The sequence below is a fragment of the Pavona decussata genome, unplaced genomic scaffold, assembly GCF_977016875.1.
Source record: "Pavona decussata unplaced genomic scaffold, jaPavDecu1.1 SCAFFOLD_215, whole genome shotgun sequence".
Lineage (NCBI taxonomy): Eukaryota > Metazoa > Cnidaria > Anthozoa > Scleractinia > Agariciidae > Pavona > Pavona decussata.
Genome location: NW_028145620.1, coordinates 1,881,889 through 1,897,500, shown reverse-complemented (window position 1 = coordinate 1,897,500; position 15,612 = coordinate 1,881,889). Strand labels below are relative to the sequence as shown.

The following is a 15,612-nucleotide window of genomic DNA, read 5'->3' as shown; positions in this document are numbered from 1 at the left end:
GACGAAGTGTTTGCAGCCGCACTGTGGAATAATTTAGTGAGTGCCCAAAGATTTTTTTGCAGATAATGTTAGTATAAAGTCGCACCTTTTAGACCGTATGCTCCTGTTTTTGAAGCATGCTCCGCCACTGGAGATATTTTGGCCTAAACTTTGGGTATTTTAACAGTTTTCACAATTGGGTGAGAGGGGGGTCTTGGCTGAGACGACTTGTGTGAGAGGAACTAGTCGTAAAAGAACGAAACGTAGACAATAGATTGTCTTTGGCTAGGACAACATTCACTGAAAATTTGAAAAGATTTGGTTGAATTCTTGTAGGAGTAGAGCCTTCTACTTTTGACCATTTTTAGGTGATTTTTTGTCATTTTTTTTAAAAAAAAGACAAGGGGGTGGTCAACTCCCCCCGGTTTTGACCAAATTTCCTTAAACTTAGACAGAAGTAGTTTTGGATCAACCCCTTCAAACTGGCCAAGTTTCATCGAAATCAGTGAGATAGCTTGTGCCGCTCCTGCCTGGTCCTATCGTGGATGCACTCTTAAGTCAATTGTCCTCCTCGCTCTCATCTCAGGCTCGGAAACCCAAGTGTAGGGAAAAAAACCACCGCACAGTTCTTTGGAGTGCAACTGGATTGGAGTCGCCGAATTCTCCTGCCTCAAAAAGAGCATCTTCTTCGTTTCCGTCAATTGCCCGAGCGGCTTGCAGCTCGTTTCTTCTGTCCTGCTCGCGAACTCAGTAGTGACTGTGCTTCGCAGCTAGAACTCTTCTCGATTTTTTAAGCTCATTATCCTTGAGTATGTTGAATCGATATTTCTTCTCAGAGAAGTATCGCTATATATTGCGCTTAAAACTGGAAAATGTTGCTGGCTGGTATTCACCATTTTTCCTGCGTACGTTCATAAAAAAAAAAGAAAATTGACAAAAGGTGATCAAGCTCGGACGCAGGTAGGCTTTTAATTGTTAAACTATTCAAGCCATTAGCTTCAATAAAACGGAGTAGAGTGTTCATAACAGTAGACTTCTTTCTTTTGTGTTTTCACTTTTCTGTTTGTTTATAAAATCGTCAATGGCTTTCTGGATTTCGCTGATGCCTGCTTCAGAGGTTTCTAGATTTTCGGGATAGTAAAATTTGCTTTGTAAATGATATTCTTCTTTAGCCCTGTTGGAATCAATCTTTTGGGTAGTTTCTTTGCGAAGAATGAAAGTATTTTCAGGTTTTCTTTTCACAGACTTAGCTGCAAATTTTCAAATTTGCAGCTTGTCATAAACAAAAATACACGGCTTCTGACCATTTCCATTGAAACGGTCTGTATGGTTAAATCCCGACCAAGAAAGAGCCAATCAGAACGCGCGGATTTACTTCAAGAGTACCTTGCTCCTTGCCATATAATGAAATAAAATATTTCGGTTTAGGTGTTTTACAGTGATAGTTGCATGTTACTACATACGGACTGCAGTAAATAATCAATCATAATTACGGCGACAACGGGCTGACCTCAAAGTGGATCGAAATTTGCCAATCAAAACACACAAACATGACCTTTTGAGTGACGGCTGGTGCTGTTTTCTTTTTTTTTTTTGGTGAAATCCAAAAACGAATCATCACTAGCAATAGTAATAGTAGCAATAGTAGTCTTTATAAATATGAGATTAAAAAAGCTACATGTCTTATGTTACAAAACTTCCAGTTAAAAAATTACAGCATAAAATCAGAAAGCTAGGTCATGTTTAAAAATTAGGCGATTAAAATAGGAACACTTCACTCGATCCGTCTCCAATTTCGGCCGGTGACTAGATTTTTGTCTTAGATGGTTTTCTTTGACCTTTATTTTAAGCCTAAGGTTTTTCCGAGGATGTTTCTCTCGCTCTTTAACATTGTCGAAATATCCCTATCTTGTTTTTCTAATCCTTAAAATCCACACTCCGGGTGGATTATTCAGATCAAATTTAAATCCGGGTTTATGACATTTACCACCTGGGCGGTTTTTTTTTTTTTGGACGGGGGGGGGGGGGGGGGAGGGGAAGGATTCGTAAGAAGTGTTTTGGTAAGCCGTTATCGCATATAATGTTCCTCAGGAATATATGAACTGACTCCTGATAAATAAACAAGGCAGTCCTAAAGATTTGCTTATCATCACTTTCCGAACAATATAAGGTCTCTTGCTTTCTGCATACCAACGTTTGTTTAAATTGAAGATACATTCATTATTGCCATTCTCATTATAAGAGAAAAAAATAAATATAAAAATAAATCCCCAGAACAAGGGTAAATGCCTTGACGTTGGCAAAGTTTGGTTCACTGATTTGTAGACATTCTCTTATTTAGCCTCTGTAAGAGAGGAGAAATGAAGTACATCAGATAAGCCAAAATATCACACTATTGATCCATGCGATGTGATTGGTGTGGATGTTTACTCTGGTGGTTCTAACTTTGTTCAAGGATATCCCGAAATTGTAATATTTAACATCACTACGTTGGACTTAAGTGCAAGGAAAATGTGGAGGCTATTAAAACCAAAACAAAATAAATGAATTACTCTGACTTTCGTTCTGGTAGACCTGGGAAATACTTAGCAGTTTGATATTTCTTGACGTTGAATACCTTTGAACACCCACAAGCGAGAAAAAATTAATGTCAATGTACTAAAACAATCAATAGAAAAAGTTGCCATCGATCTCAATCCTCTCTGGGAGCCAAAATCACTGACAGAAACTTCCCTTCAGGATATTCGTGCATTCATTCATTCATTCATTCATTCATTCATTCATTCATTCATTCATTCATTCATTCATTCATTCATTCATTCATTCATTCATTCATTCATTCATTCATTCATTCATTCATTCATTCATTCATTCATTCATTCATTCATTCATTCATTCGTTGAATGTTTTTTCAGAATCATTTTCACAAACTTTCGTCTACCGAAGCAGTCCTTTTTTTGTTTCTGTTTGGAAGTTGGATTATAACTTTCTGTGCTAAATCTGGCTCTTCTCTGCTTTGTACTTACCCAACATCTAGCTTTTGTTACAACCACTTGTTTCGTAGGTGGAGAATTTAACAGCCAGACGTTAATCAAAGATGATATTTTTCACAAAAAGACAACAACAACATTCGGTAAAAACTCACTATTTTCACGCATCATTTCAGTGCTTTCCATCTTTGCGTCCAACTTCAAGTGGATGTCATCACCAATTAGTACAAAAGGAGCCCAGTACTTCACAGCACAGAACTCTTCTGACTCTCGTAGACACTTCATAGCCTGGTGAAGAGATACACTGGCAGCTTTACCATCTCGAAGATGTTGGTAGAAACTTTTCATGAACTCCATAGTTGCCTGGTCTGAAATTGCCCAAAGTGAAGCCAGAACAGAACGAGCCCCAGCAGCCAAGAAAGCCCGAGCAATTCCGACGACACCCTCAGACTTAATCCCTCCTCTGCCACTATGACAGCAACTAAGCACAACCATTTTTGCTCGCAGCTTAACAGCTTGGACATCGGACATTTTTAACATGTAATCGTCTTCCTTAGGACCCTTGTTCTTTGTCCTAGATTTTGAACTTCCATCGTAATGTTTTTGCCATCCGGGATTTGGCGCCAAAGCAATTTCTCCCGTTTCCTTTCTTCCATGAGCTGCGAGATGAACCAAAGCGGCCGAAGTAATTCGTTTCAACACTTCGTCTTTGGTTGCCTCTATTCCTGTTAGTGGTGTAATCTTTAGAATTTCTCCTATCATCTCTACTTCCTTCTTGGCAAATGGCAGTTGCTTGTACTTTGGATACTCGACATCCCCCAGATATGGATCTCCAACAAGCAGTGCCTCCTGCACAGTTTTGCAGTCCTCAGGGTGATCTGTGATAAGTCTTAAACTGGTTAACGAGGGCACAGTGCGGATGTGGATGGATGTGCTCAGAGCAGAGAATGGAGCCAGGCAAAGGGGACCATCGGGGACAACGATCAATTCATTGCCTTGACACACGTCTGCAATGGGGCCAAGAATTGCATCATGTAATGGTTGTAGCGCATTGATGGTCCATTGTGAGGGCACTCTTTGTTTATCTTCATCCTCTTCGTCATTGTCATCAACAACACCATCATTCAGCTCATCCAGTGAACGATTCTCACATTTTACGCGGACACGAACTCCAATTTCCTCCAAAGTAGTATTCAACAAGACAGTCACTGCATCTTCGTGGGCTCTTCCCTGTTCCAATTCCTTTTCTCGAACCTCAACCTTGCTTCCCTTGCTGATAACCCAGAAAGTGATTTTGTTGCGCCTGTGACCCAAGAAAATCGTTTTCGTAGATAACTTGTTTGAGATGTAAGAAATTGTTTCTTTAGGTTCAAGTGACGCTGATGGAGATTCTGTGAAACCATAGTGTGTTTTTAAGGAGTCAACCAAAGCCTGTGCTCGACCTGCCTCAGCAGCACACAAAGCCTCATCTTTTCTTCCCAGCTTCAATAGGCTTTGCCAAAGACTACTGTAAGCAGCACGATAAAGGTCTCGAAAACTTATTTTTAAGGCATCTTCACGAGTAATGGAAGCTCTGACAATATCAAGTATATTTACACTAGCTTGATAACATTCGCAAGCTTCCTGACCCCTTTCCAGAATTTGGTTAATGCTGCCGAGGTTACTGTAGGCTTTCCCTTCGCTGTATCTATCGCCTACTTCTTTTGCAATTTTCAGATACTTTTCTTGGTACTCTTTGGCCTTTTGGAAGTCGCCCAGGCTCCGATAAGCGTTGCCGAGGTTGCAATACCCTTTCCCTTCTCCGCCTCTATCGCCTACTTCTTTTGCTATTTTCAGATGCTTTTCATGGTACTCTACGGCCTTTTGGAAGTTGCCCAGGCTCTGATAATCGTTGCCGAGGTTGCTATAGGCCGTCCCCTCTCCGGCTCTATCGCCCACTTCTTTTGCTATTTTCAGATCCTTTTCATGGTACTCTACGGCCTTTTGGAAGTTGCCCAGGCTCTGATAAGCGTTGCCGAGGTTGCCATAGGCCGTCCCCTCTACGGCTCTAGCGCCCACTTCTTTTGCTATTTTCAGAATCTTTCCAAGGTACTCTACGGCCTTTTGGAAGTTGCCCAGGCTCTGATAAGCGATGCCGAGGTTGCCATAGGCCGTCCCCTCTCCGGCTCTATCGCCCACTTCTTTTGCTATTTTCAGACGCTTTTCATGGTACTCTACGGCCTTTTGGAAGTTGCCCAGGCTCTGATAAGCGTTGCCGAGGTTGCCATAGGCCATCCCCTCAACGGCCCTATCGCCTACTTCTTTTGCTATTTTCAGAGGCTTTTCATGGTACTCTACGGCCTTTTGGAAGTTGCCCAGGCTCTGATAAGCGTTGCCGAGGTTGCCATAGGCCATCCCTTCTCCGGCTCTATTGCCCACTTGTTTTGCTATTTTCAGATGCTTTTCATGGTACTCTACGGCCTTTTGGAAGTTGCCCAGTCTCTGATAAGCGTTGCCGAGGTTGCCATAGGCCGTCCCCTCTACGGCTCTAGCGCCTACTTCTTTTGCTATTTTCAGATGCTTTTCATGGTACTCTACGGCCTTTTGGAAGTTGCCCAGTCTCTCATAAGCGTTACCAAGGTTGCCATAGGCCGTCCCCTCTCCGGCTCTATCGCCCACTTCTTTTGCTATTTTCAGATCCTTTTCATGGTACTCTACGGCCTTTTGGAAGTTGCCCAGTGTCTCATAAGCGTTACCAAGGTTGCCATAGGCAGTCCCCTCTCCGGCTCTATCGCCCACTTCTTTTGCTATTTTCAGATCCTTTTCATGGTACTCTACGGCCTTTTGGAAGTTGCCCAGTCTCCGATAAGCGTTGCCGAGGTTGCAATAGGATATCCCTTCTCCGGCTCTATCGTCTACTTCTTTTGCTATTTTCAGATGATTTTCATGGTACTCTACGGCCTTTTGGAAGTTGCCCAGGCTCTGATAATCGTTGCCGAGGTTGCTATAGGCCGTCCCCTCTCCGGCTCTATCGCCCACTTCTTTTGCTATTTTCAGATCCTTTTCATGGTACTCTACGGCCTTTTGGAAGTTGCCCAGGCTCTGATAAGCGTTGCCGAGGTTGCAATAGGCCATCCCTTCTCCGGCTTTATTGCCCACTTGTTTTGCTATTTTCAGATGTTTTTCATGGTACTCTACGGCCTTTTGGAAGTTTCCCAGTCTCTCATAAGCGTTGCCGAGGTTGCCATAGGCCGTCCCCTCTACGGCTCTAGCGCCTACTTCTTTTGCTATTTTCAGATACTTTTGATGGTACTCTACGGTCTTTTGGAAGTTGCCCAGTCTCTGATAAGCGTTGCCAAGGTTGCCATAGGCAGTCCCCTCTCCGGCTCTATCGCCCACTTCTTTTGCTATTTTCAGATGCTTTTCATGGTACTCTACGGCCTTTTGGAAGTTGCCCAGTCTCTGATAATCGTTGCCGAGGTTGCAATAGGCCGTCCCCTCTCCGGCTCTATCGCCCACTTCTTTTGCTATTTTCAGATCCTTTTCATGGTACTCTACGGCCTTTTGGAAGTTGCCCAGTGTCTGATAAGCGTTGCCGAGGTTGCAATAGGCCGTCCCCTCTCCGGCTCTATCGCCCACTTCTTTTGCTATTTTCAGATCCTTTTCATGGTACTCTACGGCCTTTTGGAAGTTGCCCAGGCTCTGATAATCGTTGCCGAGGTTGCAATAGGCCCTCCCCTCTCCGGCTCTATCGCTTACTTGTTTTGCTATTTTCAGATCTATTTCATGGTACTCTATCGCCTTTATGAAGTTGCCCAGGGCCTTTCTCTCTCCGGATTTATCGTCTACAGAATATTTCTTTCCCAGCATTTTACGCAAGACTGTAGCAAAGCCTGTAGAAATTTACATAGAGACATACGTATTCTATTAATACATTTTAAAGCCTTTTGATACGGGCCCTTCATGACTGTTTGTATGTGCTCATCAAGGAAATCACAAAATATAAGTCGAAAGAGAGCGAAATGTCCATTGAATGAACATAAAAGATTTCTAAAAATGATCTGGGTCCAGTAACATTTACGTAGACTTTTGTATTCTGGAGGTATTTCTTGATAAGTTGGATAGCCTTGCTTGAAATGTCTCAGTAATGTAGGTTGTGGGAGTCTATATAGCATGCAGATGGGGTCTATACCGTAAAATACCCCTATAAAAATTTAGAAATCGCAGATATTATCATGTCCAGAAACTTCCCAGTAAGGCATTGGTCTCATTTGCTTCCCCGGAAAGACCCCTTTAACGTTAAGTACCAGGACTTATTGAGTACTTTTAGGAGCAATATGATCTACTGGTGGTGGAAATGTTGAGGTAAATTATATATCGCTGATATTTTGATAAAGCATACAGTCTGTAGATTTTTCACAATTGCTGCTTCCCTTGGTGAAGATATGGTGAAAATAGACGGCATTTTGTAGAAATTTGGAAGGCTCGTGTATCAAATTTGAATTAGTGACCCATTTGAAGATAACATGTGGTTTTCTAAGTATATTTGTTTTGATCAAAGTGCAAACTTAAATAGGTAAATTAGGTTTAAATTGCAATTAGAAAACTTAGGTTTCCCTTGCGAGTAAGACGCATTTAAAAGAATAGGCTATAATTTGGGATTGTTTTTTTCCCTGCCAATGTTTGCTTTTATGTGCCACTTTTTCCGATTACATAAAAATTGCTTGGGTAAATAATTTTGAATCACCCAAAGGGCCTCGTATTAAACAACGTTTTAATAGTAAACCTGGCCTTTACACTGTAGACAATGGCCTGTCTTAACAGAATAGTCTGAGAAAAGCAAACTTTATAACTATAAAGAGAGAAAACACCAGTCGACCAAAAATATTAGAGGTGGGATGAAGGGCAAGATTAACTGGAATAAATTTATTACGGTTCAAGATTAACAGAAATTAGGGAAGAATTTGACGTTTTAACATTTACACACGAAGTTATAATAAAACAAATAAAACAACTTACTTACAGACAATTTTTTAACAATTTTTGAAGACAATTTTTTATTTCCACACCAAGGAGCAATTTCTTTAACAAACGCAACCCAATGTTCTTCTCAATAGCGCTTTTGTTTAACCCAACCATCCTCTCCTACTGCTTGTCCAATCAAGTGGCACGCCTGAGGTTGAAACGCCAGCTGATTTTGTTTTCAGCAAGGAGCTGGTTCAACTTCTCTTCACACATAGCTTTCCTGAAGCACCATGCAGCTCCAGCAGATATTGATCCATGATCTACATACACCTTCTCTGGTCTTCCTTTCATTGGAATGAACCTCCTCAGACTCAAAATAAATTCTTGGGTTTTAATGATCGAAACAGGGAACTGCTATATAGAGCACAATGTATGCTTTGCCTTCGACTTTCCATGCCATGCTTCCTGTATTTGTGCGGCCCCCTTTTTGAGATTCCGATCAACTTTGTGTGCAACAGACCACGTATGCAACCGTCTAATTGCCTTTGTCACCCGTTCTTCCAGTAGAAATAATAATAATAATAAGTTGAACCAGCTCCTTGCTGAAAACAAAATCAACGGACGTTTCAACCTCAGGCGTGCCACTTGAGTATGGTTGGGCTGGCACTCGGTTGAGTCATTCGTTTTTTTCATCGCGAATCCGCATGACTAACTGTCTGGCTATTATGTTTGTCATTCGGTGGGCTATGTGATCTCATTTGTTAGGTCGTTCCGTCTGTTCGTTACCACCATGCCTCCGTTCAGTTGAGTCATTCTTATTGGTTTTACCGGTGTCTCGGCTTGAATATTTTTCATGGGCATAATCTTGTAAAATATGTATTAAAACACGAAGAGATATATTCGTGTTTTAATACTTATGGCTGTCATGGTCTGAGAAAGACTTCTCCTTTGTCTATTGATCTGACCCACCAAAAACATAGCATTATGACATGGTTCGCTCTGCCTACTTTCACAGGCGTGGGAACCAACTTGCTCTTCTCACATTTGTTGTTGTCAAACCCACTTCCCCGTGGAAGGCGAAAACGTTTTCACAGTTCATCATATACCAACTTCTGGATGTACAGTTGTGTGTCTCGGAGGTATGTGGAATAAATCCTGTTTATAAAGAGCGAAAAAGCTGCACAACTCCCTCACCCATGTTTCAGCATTTTAAAACTTTGCTCGCACAATTGTGTCCTTCAGAGAATGTCCCCTTTGTATTATACCGGGTGAGTCTATATATTTCTCTTAGTAGAGGCTTCTGTGACTACAGTTGTTCATGAGCACTTGTTTTAGGTGAGGTACTGATAGAAATAGTGTTCGTCGTATGCTCTGCTCAAATAGTGTCTAAGAAGAGTTAGCTTTGAGACGTCCAAGAACCTCTCCTTTGATGAAGCCTCTTTTAACTCCATGTTGGTGCTATTACAGAGAAGAAAGTGTATTGAAAGGTCTCGATGGATTTAAAATGGTGCGTACATCGAGCACTAGTTCCTCTCTTAATCTCTCACGTTGGTATCAAAGAAGTTTGTTTCTCTTCCAGATATTTCAGCCGTGAATTTGATCCTGGAATGGTACTTATTAGGTTGTTCAATGAACTATACAATTTGCTTTCTGGTTGTGTTCCAGACGGAAAAATATCATCAATATAACGTTTTCTAAAAAGTAGTTTTAGATCGCTTTGGATTATGATATTAGTTTCAACCTTTGTCATGAAGATATTGGCGAAGGCGACTGCCATTTTTCGTAGCCATAGCAGTTAAGATAAGTCAGAGCGGAATTTTTTTTTATAGAAGGCGTTATAAGACTTATCCAATATGTGAATTTTCTCTTCTTGTGGTGAATTTGTTGAAACAAGGATTATGTCTTCTGGAACTTTTGTTTTCTGAAGGTGTTAATTAATGAATGACGATAGTTGTTCTGTAGGCTCACCACACCCTTAAATTATTAATCTACCGACTTGGGCCGGCTTATTTACATTCCCGGCTTCTTCAACTCTTTATTTCTAAAGGGACGCTGAGTTTCTGGTTAGAGCAACATACGCAGCCTTACAAAAATGTTAATAGCTTTGGTCAGTTCAAATGTGCATCCCAAGACCACTATAAAGCCAACTTTTACTTCCACTGTACTTGCCGCGGACGATTGGATAACTTGTTCTGGCGGCCTGCATTTACGAACTACTATCCACTCAATAATTATCTTCTTCCCTGCTTACTAGAGTGGCCGGGTTATCTTGGTTGCGGACATGCCTCCATGTAAGCTGAGACTCAGCACTACTCTTCTGCAGCCAACTCTCCACAAATTGTTTGTATCAGGACGTCCACCATTGATACCCACTAGAACTGCAGTGCTGTTTAGCGACCAGCTGAATGCTGTAACAGGCAATCCCTGAAGGGCTTAGATAGTCAGTGAATTATAAAACCCTGCTTTGCCATAAACAGCTGGGAGATTAGAATTCGTGCCTAACAACTAATTTGGCTGGCTGTGTCTTGTGTTAAGTTTACGTACTGAATAAAATGTACGGACCCTAAAATATTTACCCATCTGAGTCAGATCTGGACAATGAAATATTAACTAGATGCAATTTACGAGCATAAACTCTTCTCTATAGACTGTCTGTGAAATTTACTGATCGAAAAAACTGTAAGAACCGAAAATATAGTGCCATGGGTTGTTAAAGTGCAATTGTATTAGACAACCCTCCATAATCATCATCAGCAAAGAACACTTTCTCCCCTGGCCTGTTCATCGGACCAGACAGAAGTGTGATGTTTTATTGAACAGAGTTGAAATTAAAAAAAATTTAAACCTCATTTACTGCCCAAGCAGCGTTCTCAAGGCTTATCCTAGTTAATTAGAAAAATTTTTCTACTCAGACCTAAATCACTTTTAATTTCATATTGTAACACTTCCCTCTCTGTTTGGTTCAGATTTCACCATACTTCACAAACAAAAAAAGCTGGAGACTGACTCGAAAACCCCTTAGTTACTTCAGTGTCTAGGCTCTGCTTATACGATAATTCATGCAACTGAGCACAAGAGCAAATAAAGTTATTGTTGTTATCGTTGTAGTACACACAAGCACGTGGTTTGGCTTCTTGTTGTCTCGAGTTGTAAGCAAGCGGGGGAGAAAAGATCACATTTTGGGGCTATCGTGACTTAGACTCCACAGGGTTTCATTCTATGTGATTTTGGCATTATATACTATATAGTTATTGCAAAGCTTTACAAAGACTTATTTGGCAAATTTAAAATGAATTTGGGTCACTGTAACAGAAAGAAATTATAGACGTATACTGTATATGCGCCAGACAAAAGATAAATGCAATTTAGAGAAGAGTTTTGTTGAAAAAGTTCTAAACATTTCTTGCATCATCAAGATCACTATTGCCTGTGACACCCCTTTGTGAGCTCCTACATAGTATCAGCACCCCCCTCCCCTTCCGTTTGCCTAACCCGCTCACCTGGCGCTTTTCAAAAGCAGCCAAACGCGTGTCCCCAATACTCCAGTTGCCTGGCCTTTGACGAAATCATAGTCAGAAGCTTTCATGGCAGCCACCGGGATATAACCGATTGCAAACTTCAGGGCTGAGTTTTGAATCTATGACATCCCATCCGGATTAGTGTGACATGACATGATATGACATGACCAGCCTCTGTCCTCGCAAGTTCCTCTCCGATATTTGTCTGATCACTCTTCCTGTATATTTTCCTCCCATGCGCTATTCGTTCTATCAGCAATACCCGCTCGGCACTTTTACACTAGAGGACGATGTCAGTTCACTCGTTGGTCGGAGCGATGTAGGCTGAGGTGCCTGCTTGCTTCCTTGGTCAGAGTCTGGGAGCGAGGCCTTATGTTCCCGGATGAACAGGATGGCTGTTGTTTTCCGCGTATTTGGGTTTTGCTTTACCACTTTAGACTGAACCTTAACCAGGTCTTGCTGCACAACAGCGAGAACTTAGCCGTGGCTCCAGGTGTACGTTTCCAACGAGGCGTTCGGAAATGTCAGAATCAATGATACTACACTGAGCGAGTTTTTTTCTTAGATGGTAGAGGATCATAAGTTAAGTGAATAATTATGGAGGTAGCAACAGGTTCCATGAAAATGTTTTGCAGGCGCTTTTGTGGTCCCGCGTTCTCCCAGGTGGCTTGACTTGGCGTCCTCCTACTTCATAATCTACGTTTAACTCGGCCTCTGTCGATTTCTTATTTGTGCTATTCCTATTATCTGGGAACTTCAATTACGCATATTTACAGGATCTTTCACTTTGGAGTTCGGTAATTTGGAGGATCGCGTTTTTGTTTATAAAAACCAAATGGTACGCGAACAACAGGGTACCTTTAGGAGTTCCTGTAGAACTAAAAGCATTTAGCCAAAATCTACTGTTTTCTAAAGAATAAGGTAGTATTGATAAAGTTTGAATCTCAAGTCAAAATTCAAGACATATTCTTATGTATTATACTAAAATTTTACATTCGCTTGTTTGAAAAAGAATTTGTATTCGATGTTTTGGGGTTTACAATATACTTTTGCTGTCCGTGTTATGCGTCTGCGATCGAATGAGCAAGGACCTTCAAATATCGACCTAAACGGACAGCAAACCTTATGCAGTTCCCGTCGTAGTGTTTTTGGCTATTCAGATAAATTGTATAACGATATGAAAATCTTGTAAGGCCGCAAAATTTAATCATGGTGTAAAAAGGACAAATTGATTAATTTGTTGACCTGAAAAGATCTTTTAAGGTGATTCCACTGAAAAAGAAGGAGTATTTAAAATTGTCTAAGACTTGGTCCAGTTCATGACTATGTTATGAGGATTACAAATGCAATAAAAAATGGGGGTCACCGTGCTCGTTTTTGTGCAACCTGGATGGCTATTATAGTAAATAGATGACCCACGAGGTTTATATTAGGAACGCTAGTAAGCAGAAAAGGAAACTCATTTCTAGAAAAATTAATTTCTTGCATTAAAATATCGAAGCAGTTTAGCAAAATTTACTTTAATCTTACCCAACAAACTATTCTAATTGAACTGGAATAACGATTTTGAAAGAAATTAAAGATTTTGCTGCGTGTGCACGTAACCAGCACTACCTAAATACGCGCTTTTTAAAGCATTCAAATAAAAATATCTCAAAGTAGAGTATTAAACTTTCCTTTAAATCGCAATATATAGTGGTCAACCGTATGAAATTTAAATTGATGCATTAAAAAATGGGGGTCACCGTGCTCGTTTAGAAGAAAAGGACACTTATTTTGCTGCCGAGCTTAACCTCAAGGAAATCCCGTAATGTTGTGCGTGCGCGCGCTAAATGACGCGAAAAATTATGCGCAGCAAGGATGCGCAATGCAATTCTGTGGAATCACCTTAAGACTAAGACCACTGGTCAGAACGTACTACTTTCGTCCATGATTGATTTGTTATCTAAAGTAATTTAGCTGATATAAAAGTAAACCGAACGCACTTTTCAGGTGTCTTTTTTCGTTCATGTATTATTCTTTCACACGTACTTCCTTTACCTTATAAAGACACTGGTACTTTGAACGAGTATCAAATCAAATCTTTCTAAGAAGACATTGCTTAAGGCATAAGGCTAGCAGCAAACAAATATTGTTGTCATAGTAGCTTAAAATTCCCGACAGCAAGTTTAAGTCAACGTGCCGCTCGTTATCTCTCATTTTGAGACATGGAGAATGGGAAGTCACTGGACTCAAAGTGAGATGCACTGGTAATTTTCCCTCCTCATTCCCATTTTTGGTGTATAAGACTTGTATAATAGCTTATGATCACAGGCGACGGACAAAGGCATTTTTGAATCATTTATTACGAGAGACGAGAGTTTTTGTCAGTAACCAAAAAGCTTGTCCAAAAATTATCAGTATAAAGTGAAAATTAGGTCAGACAAATACTCATGAAAACAAATAGGGTATTGAAAAGTTCATTTAAGTAACGCTTTCATTTTCTAATATATGGATGCAAAGTCAAGCTATAGAACGCCATTTTATGAAATTCTAAGTTACCGCACATAAAATTTTTCCGCCCAATTTTTGTCGCAAAAAAATTTAAATTCTAGCCTTTCCTGGTTATGAAATTATTTTTTATCTCAGACGTTTCTACGTTAAAGGAAGAAAGCTTAAATAACTTACTACACATGTAATTTCAGTTTTCGTCAATCTTTCAAGCTTGATACTCGAGCCTTTAAAAGAATTTAAAACTTCCTTTCAGCAATGTCCTGTGTTTCCTTAATAGCTTACTGTATAAGACGTTAGATTCACCTGAGTCTTCCTCTCCGTCTGTATTTCGTAGTTTGTTCCTTTCATTGACAAATCTCCTCTTTAGTTCCACCAATTTCTGGTTATTGTTGTCAATCTTACACCAGTCAAGATTTATAACGAGGCGGTTATCTAAAGCTTACAATCCTTCAGACTGGAGGAAAGGTCTCATGAAAAATGTGTGTTAATTCTTTTCCTGCTTTTCTTTTATGTTTCTTTCTCTTTCTCTTTCTCTCATCTGGAAGTTACGGGCAACAGAGAAATTGAAATTATCTTAAAGACTAAAAAACTTATTTTTTGGAATGAGGCTTGATCCAAGAAGGTACGCAGACAAAAGCAAGAACGAAAGACTTTTGTAAAGTTTGAACACCACAAATCATTAAAGCATCTGTAGTGAAGGATACAGCCAATCCCTTTTCACACCACGTGGTGGCTTCCTCAAACTGATTCATCTGAAAGCATGCACTTGCTCCTAATAAAAAGAAAATGTAAGGTTGGCATTATTTTTGCTTATTTGATAAGGCAATAGCTGATATATGTGCCTTCCGAATTAGGAATCTCATTATCCAAAGCGGCAAGGTAATGTTGCAAGTTCACCTATTCCCATCCCGACCATTCATATGCAGAGACAGTTTTAAATAAAGTCAGTAAAGTAACACGCTAAGTTTTCACAAAAATGGACTTCCACTGGTGCAGTCAATACCGAAGTGCTCTGTCTTGGTAGAGAATTAGGGTAGCTTCTTCCGGAGTTTTATCAACAAACGTCACGTTATATTACGCTTTGGAAAATTTGTGCTAGTTAGTATGGATGCTATTTTTCGCGAACTCAGGCCAAAAGAACCGGTTAGTTTCTATTTGTGACAACAGCTTTTGTTTCCAAGTGATCACTTGTTTGGGTTTCTGCGCCTCCTAGTTTCAGACTCCTTCATCCCTTCCCCCCCCCCCCCCCCCTTTTCTTTTTACTAATTGTTTAATCTGAATTACCCACCGACCTTAAACTTTGAACATGCAACGACAAGAAACACGGAGACAAGGGGATGGCCTTATTAATGATAAAATCTGGAATTGTGGAAGTTGAGGTCAAAACACTAAATCATTTGTGTGTCACATTCATGAAAACAGTGTCGATCTTAAAATGGCGCTTATGATATGACAGGGACCGTCCTTAATCTGCATAGAAGACTACAAAACATATTTTTCAAACAGATCTATCATTTAGCTGTGTGGCTCAGTTGACTTACGTCACTGTAAAATTATCTACATCCCAATAGTATATCCATTTTTATTAACTCGTACCTGTTAAGATCGCTTTCAAATAAGATGGCTGTAGGGAACAGGCAACTTTTGCATCACTTAAGGAATCAGTATACTTCCCTGTGAAACAATAA

General features: G+C 40.3%; 2 protein-coding genes across 2 annotated transcripts in view; one reads left to right on the top strand and one right to left on the bottom strand.

The window, feature by feature from the left end:
- The window catches only part of LOC146459956 (uncharacterized), a 14,584-nt gene extending 5,125 nt beyond the window's left edge, over positions 1-9,459 (top strand). The window contains exons 6-7 of the mRNA XM_085088836.1: positions 1-939; positions 8,929-9,459. The exon at positions 1-939 is cut by the window's left edge and continues 2,038 nt beyond it. The gene's annotated coding sequence lies outside the window, so the exon portion shown is untranslated. The remainder of the gene's footprint in view (positions 940-8,928) is intronic.
- LOC146459954 (uncharacterized) overlaps positions 2,002-15,612 on the bottom strand; it is a 29,123-nt gene continuing 15,512 nt past the window's right edge. The window contains exons 7-11 of the mRNA XM_085088835.1: positions 15,521-15,598; positions 14,629-14,696; positions 14,228-14,321; positions 3,125-6,841; positions 2,002-2,323 (exon numbers count right to left, since the gene is read on the bottom strand). Of these exons, the coding sequence (XP_084944961.1) occupies positions 2,313-2,323; positions 3,125-6,841; positions 14,228-14,321; positions 14,629-14,696; positions 15,521-15,598 (3,968 nt within the window). The 3' untranslated portion in view covers positions 2,002-2,312. The remainder of the gene's footprint in view (positions 2,324-3,124; positions 6,842-14,227; positions 14,322-14,628; positions 14,697-15,520; positions 15,599-15,612) is intronic.